The sequence below is a fragment of the Bos indicus genome, chromosome 8, assembly GCF_029378745.1.
Source record: "Bos indicus isolate NIAB-ARS_2022 breed Sahiwal x Tharparkar chromosome 8, NIAB-ARS_B.indTharparkar_mat_pri_1.0, whole genome shotgun sequence".
Lineage (NCBI taxonomy): Eukaryota > Metazoa > Chordata > Mammalia > Artiodactyla > Bovidae > Bos > Bos indicus.
Window position 1 is genome coordinate 72,126,309 of NC_091767.1, and position 6,391 is coordinate 72,132,699.

The following is a 6,391-nucleotide window of genomic DNA, read 5'->3' on the forward strand; positions in this document are numbered from 1 at the left end:
GCTAAAGAAGGCTTAAAGTGGGAGGGCGAAGAGATGCCAAAAACAGGGGGAAGTGATTAAGCACAGAATACGGGTAAAGAAAAAAGTAATAGAGAAAGGGCAAAAGAAGAGAAAAGTGTAAGGACAAGAGTGCAGAAGGGAAAAAAAAAAAAAACACACACACACACAAGGTGACCAGGGGGTCGTTAGAAAAGCTGCCCGAACGGCGGGAGAGAGACTAAACAAAGAAAGGACTTTGGGTGAATATTCCCACCAGGGTGTAAAATGCAATCTGAAGGTGAAGCGAAATGGAGAGGGGGACTGCGAGGAAAGACAGGTGGTCTGGCACCGAAAGAGGAGCTGGGGGGAGGGGTCGGGCCCAAGGCAGCGAAGTCCAGGGTCCGATGCGGCGTGGGCCCACGTGGAGCGGGCGCTGAATCACTGCTGGGCTCTCTTCACCCCCCATCCTCCCCCTCCTCTCCCGGCCGGGTGCCCGCAGTCCCCGCCTTCTCGGCCGCCGCCTCCACGGGGCGGGGCCCTGGCCCGGGGACCAGCCGCCGCGGCTATAAATGGGCTGCGGCGAGGCCAGCAGAACGCTGTGACAGCCACACACCCCGAGGCCTCCAAGATGAGCTACACGTTGGACTCGCTGGGCAACCCGTCCGCCTACCGGCGGGTGACCGAAACCCGCTCGAGCTTCAGCCGCATCAGCGGCTCCCCGTCCAGCGGCTTCCGCTCGCAGTCGTGGTCCCGCGGCTCGCCCAGCACCGTGTCCTCCTCCTACAAGCGCAGCGCGCTGGCCCCGCGCCTCACCTACAGCTCCGCCATGCTCAGCTCGGCCGAGAGCAGCCTCGACTTCAGCCAGTCCTCGTCTCTGCTTAACGGCGGTTCTGGGCCTGGAGGCGACTACAAGCTGTCCCGCTCCAACGAGAAGGAGCAGCTGCAGGGGCTGAACGACCGCTTCGCGGGCTACATCGAGAAGGTCCACTACCTGGAGCAGCAGAACAAGGAGATCGAGGCAGAGATCCAGGCGCTGCGGCAGAAGCAGGCCTCGCACGCCCAGCTGGGCGACGCGTACGACCAGGAAATCCGCGAGCTACGCGCCACCCTGGAGATGGTGAACCATGAGAAGGCTCAGGTACAGCTGGACTCGGACCACCTGGAAGAGGATATCCACCGGCTCAAGGAGCGCTTCGAGGAGGAGGCACGGCTGCGCGACGACACCGAGGCGGCTATCCGCGCGCTGCGCAAAGATATCGAGGAGTCGTCGCTGGTCAAGGTGGAGCTGGACAAGAAGGTGCAGTCGCTGCAGGATGAGGTGGCCTTCCTGCGGAGCAATCACGAGGAGGAGGTGGCCGACCTGCTGGCCCAGATCCAAGCGTCACACATCACCGTGGAGCGCAAAGACTACCTGAAGACGGACATCTCGACGGCGCTGAAAGAGATCCGCTCCCAGCTCGAGAGTCACTCCGACCAGAACATGCACCAGGCCGAAGAGTGGTTTAAGTGCCGCTACGCCAAGCTCACCGAGGCGGCCGAGCAGAACAAGGAAGCCATCCGCTCCGCCAAGGAAGAGATCGCCGAGTACCGGCGCCAGCTGCAGTCCAAGAGCATCGAGCTCGAGTCAGTGCGCGGCACCAAGGAGTCCCTGGAGCGGCAGCTCAGCGACATCGAGGAGCGCCACAACCACGACCTTAGCAGCTACCAGGTAGGAACCGCGGCTGCGCGGCCAGCCTGCGCCAGCGCCAGCGCCGCGCGCCCCCGACACTCAGGCCCGCGCCCCGCCGAGCTCTCCGCCGCGCTCCCTAGCGGCTGCCGGCCAGTGCGCGCGCGCGCGCGCGCGCGCGCCGCAGAGCCAAGTTGGAAGCTCAAAGCTTCCTCGCCCTTCGCATCCCCTCCGCCCTCCTCCCCGACACACCATCCCCAGCTCTAAGAGCCTTGGCCTTTTCCAAAACGTGCTTCTTTTCCTCGGAAGTTCTAGTTTTGTACGCTTGCGAGTTTCAAGTAGGAGGTATACATTGGGGTAGTTGATAAAGCAGCAACTTTAGGAGAGGCGTGAAGAAACTCCTGTATTCTCAACTTTTCCAGCTGCGACCCGAAGAATTCCCAAAATTGATTTCAAAGGGCTCAGATGGGAAGGGCCAGATCAGCCTTGGGGGTTCCCCATGGATGTTTGTTTCCTGCTGAGACGTTCTAGATCCACTGGTCCTAGTGCGTGACATGCCCAGGAAACGTCTAATCGTCTTATTGATTCTGTTTGTGAATTCCTTAGGTTTTTATTTTAAGTGGGGACTGGGTCTGGGAGTAGTACCCGAAGTAAGCCAAGCTGGAGGGAGTCGAAGGAGGGGAGGAAGCCGGAGGGGTTAGCAAGTGTTTTGCGAAAGAAGTGGCTGGAAGGATGAGTTTGTGGCTTTGTCGGTTTCAGGACACCATCCAGCAGCTGGAAAATGAGCTTCGGGGCACAAAGTGGGAAATGGCTCGTCATCTGCGAGAATACCAGGATCTCCTCAACGTCAAGATGGCTCTGGATATTGAGATCGCGGCGTACAGGTAGGGTGTTCACTGCGGACGTGGCCAAAGTACTAGCCGCACTGCAGAGGCCATGTTGGCAGAACCTTCACCACTTAAGTTAAAGCAAGTAGGTTGCAGGAGTCTTAACTCAGTGCCTGGTTTTGTTTCCTAATTAATAAGTAGTTGCTCTAAAAAATTGCAACTTTTATGCAGCTTAAAAAAAAAAAGTAAACAGTTAAAATAATGTATTTGAATAAAACGTGTTTTGAAGGAGAGCGCCGATTAATTTCAGTGCTTATGCTTAACCTTTTTTATTTTAGTGAAAAATACTTTCCGAATATTTGAAACAAAAACAGTTTTCAATTTTTTTTTAATATTTTTCTCTAGTGCTTTCAATTTTTCAACTTTATGATGTCAAGGACAAACACCAGGACATTTCATTTATCTCTTTCTTAGTCACAGCTTACTATTGCCATCATCTGGCTTGGAATAAATATAATTGGTAGAATATATATTTTTTATTCAGACTTCTGTTTCTAGATCTAGATAGACAGATAACCAGAGAAGGAGAAGAGAGAGATATATATATATATTATATATATAAACTGATGTCATCTTGCTGTTGATTAAATTGATAGGTGAAAATTCTTGGCTGAACAGTTTTATTTTCCCCAATAAAGTCATTCATATTACAAGAATAAATTGCAGTCAACTCAGAGGCATCTAAGTTTTCAAGAAAGGTGAAAAATTATATAAAACAGACATTTTATGATTAAAATTACAGACTAATTTATACAATACATATGGAGGAGCCTGGTAGGCTGCAGTCCATGGGGTCGCTGAGAGTCAGACACGACTGAGTGACTTCACTTTCACTTTCCACTTTCATGCATTGGAGAAGGAAATGGCAACCCACTCCAGTGTTCTTGCCTGGAGAATCCCACGGACGGAGAAGCCTGGTAGGCTGCAGTCCATGGGGTCACACAGAGTTGGACACGACTGAAGCGACTTAGCAGCAGCAGCAGCAGCAGCTATGACATAAATAGCCTGAATTCTGACGTATTCTAAATAGCTTTGTAAATTTTTTAAATATTATATTTGTTAAAAGACGTTTCGTATACACCTGAAAGTCCAAATGCTCAAGAAGGTGACTTTAAGGGGCTTTTGCAGAGCCTCTGGGGAGCTTATCAGCATATTCATGTTGCACCAAATGAGGACTGAGGCAGAGCTGAGAGTTAGTAGTTAGGGGTAGGGAGTGGACTGTTGGGTGTGGCTAGTTACTGCACTGGGTGATTGGCTGATTGTCCCTGAAGATCCTTCTCTGTCATTTAATATGACACAGTGGACTAGTGAAATGATAGTAAGTATTATGTCATGTGATTCTATTTATTCAAAGGTATCCACCACCTTATACATACTGTAATGAAGGTCACAAGGCCCAATGAGATTTTAATTACCTTTTGTCTTCTTTGACTCTCTCCTTAGGAAACTCCTGGAGGGTGAAGAGACCAGATTTAGCACATTTGCGGGTAGCATCACTGGGCCACTGTATACACACCGACAGCCCTCCATCGCCATATCCAGTAAGATTCAGAAAACCAAGGTAGAGGCTCCCAAGCTAAAGGTCCAACACAAATTTGTTGAGGAGATTATAGAGGAAACCAAGGTGGAAGATGAGAAATCAGAAATGGAAGAAGCCCTGACGGCCATTACCGAGGAATTGGCCGTTTCCGTGAAAGAGGAGGTCAAGGAAGAGGAGGCTGAAGAAAAGGAGGAGAAAGAAGAAGCCGAAGAAGAAGTTGTTGCTGCCAAAAAGTCTCCAGTGAAAGCTACTGCACCTGAACTTAAAGAAGAGGAAGGAGAAAAGGAGGAGGAAGAGGGCCAAGAGGAAGAGGAAGAGGATGAAGAGGCTGCTAAGTCAGACCAAGCCGAGGAAGGAGGATCTGAGAAGGAAGGTTCTAGTGAAAAAGAGGAAGGTGAGCAAGAAGAGGAAGGAGAAACAGAGGCTGAGGGGGAAGGAGAGGAAGCCGCTGCCGAAGCTAAGGAGGAAAAGAAAATGGAGGAAAAGGCTGAAGAAGTGGCTCCAAAGGAGGAGCTGGCGGCAGAAGCCAAGGTGGAGAAGCCAGAGAAAGCCAAGTCCCCAGTGGCCAAGTCCCCAACAACAAAGTCCCCAACGGCCAAGTCCCCAGAGGCAAAGTCCCCAGAGGCAAAGTCCCCAACAGCAAAATCCCCGACGGCCAAGTCCCCAGTGGCCAAGTCCCCGACGGCCAAGTCCCCGACGGCCAAGTCCCCAGAGGCAAAGTCCCCAGAGGCAAAGTCCCCAACAGCAAAATCCCCGACGGCCAAGTCCCCAGCAGCAAAGTCCCCAGCGGCAAAATCACCTGTGGAGGAAGTGAAACCCAAAGCAGAAGCTGGAGCTGAGAAAGGAGAACAGAAGGAGAAGGTGGAGGAAGAAAAGAAAGAAGCAAAGGAATCTCCCAAGGAAGAGAAGGCAGAGAAAAAGGAGGAGAAGGCAAAGGATGTGCCAGAGAAGAAGAAGGCTGAATCCCCAGTGAAGGCTGAGTCCCCAGTGAAGGAGGAGGTGCCTGCCAAGCCAGTAAAGGTGAGCCCAGAGAAGGAAGCCAAAGAGGAGGAGAAGCCACAGGAGAAAGAGAAGGAGAAGGAGAAAGTGGAAGAGGTGGGAGGGAAGGAGGAGGGAGGTTTGAAGGAATCCAGGAAGGAAGACATAGCCATCAATGGGGAGGTGGAAGGGAAGGAGGAAGAACAGGAAACTAAGGAGAAAGGCAGTGGGGGAGAAGAGGAGAAAGGAGTCGTCACCAACGGGCTAGACGTGAGCCCAGGGGATGAAAAGAAGGGCGGTGATAAAAGTGAGGAGAAAGTGGTGGTAACCAAAATGGTGGAAAAAATCACCAGTGAGGGGGGAGATGGTGCTACCAAGTATATCACCAAATCTGTAACCGTCACTCAAAAGGTCGAAGAGCATGAAGAGACCTTTGAGGAGAAACTAGTGTCTACTAAAAAGGTAGAGAAAGTCACTTCACACGCCATAGTAAAGGAAGTCACCCAGAGTGACTAATATTTGAGTCCATCGCAAAAAGGTTAAGCCATATGACAATTTCAAAAATGCATGTGATTGACAGCTTCAAAACAGAACGGGTTCTCCCATGGGGGCTCCAGACATTGTATTTTACTTTGTGCAATATGAAGGACCTGCATGCAAGATCAGGGTGCTCCCCACCCCCAGTCTTTGGGTGATTCAAATGCATGATAACTGTCTGTACCTGGGGAATTGGCCAATTTCCTAAGCTGTTGGAAGGGGGGCACTCGGGGAATGTCTTGAGGTGTATTATGCAAAGAACCAACTGAGCCAAAAATAATAAATGAAACACAGAACTCTCTTAGCCTTAAGAAAGCTATATATGAATAATTATGTTTACCTCACTGGTGCATTTAAAAAGGACTTTTGTTCATGGGAGAACCTCGTTGACATGCACAGTTTGCAACTTTTAGTTGATTGATGTTAAACGTCACAGCAGTACTTGCTCAATAAAGGTCATATTGGAAACATAGTCAATTGTTTCGGGTTGTGTCATTTTGAAGTGAATTCTCCACTGTCTGACCCTTCTTTCCCTACAGCAGAATATTTGGGGGGCTTATGAACGACTTGCATTTCTTATCACTATTTCCCTGAGAGTGGTTACTGGAAAAACTGCTGAAAAAGGCATCTGTAAAAAGGTAAAAATAGGGGCATGGAAGTCTTCCATCTTCAAGTGTTCTGATGGAACTCAGAAAACCTCAAGGTAGGAGGGGCAAGAAAAGAGTCCTAACTTGCTCCTTGGAGTTGGGGCAAAAGGACTTCACTGCATTTATATAAATTTGTTCAGAAGACGCAGGACTGGAA

At 50.4% G+C, this 6,391-nt stretch overlaps 1 protein-coding gene across 2 annotated transcripts; it reads left to right on the top strand.

Moving 5' to 3' along the window:
* Positions 1–465: 465 nt before the first annotated feature.
* NEFM (neurofilament medium chain) lies at positions 466–6,059 on the top strand. Of its 2 annotated transcripts, none has more exons than XM_070794942.1 (3): positions 466–1,687; positions 2,405–2,529; positions 3,976–6,059. In XM_070794942.1, exons 1-3 carry the CDS (start codon positions 608–610, stop codon positions 5,564–5,566), a joined length of 2,796 nt encoding a protein of 931 aa, XP_070651043.1. In that variant the 5' UTR covers positions 466–607; the 3' UTR covers positions 5,567–6,059. The 2 variants fall into 2 exon arrangements, with proteins under 2 accessions (XP_070651043.1, XP_070651044.1); XM_070794943.1 differs by lacking the exon at positions 466–1,687 and adding an exon at positions 1,869–1,990.
* The last annotated feature ends 332 nt before the right edge of the window (positions 6,060–6,391 follow it).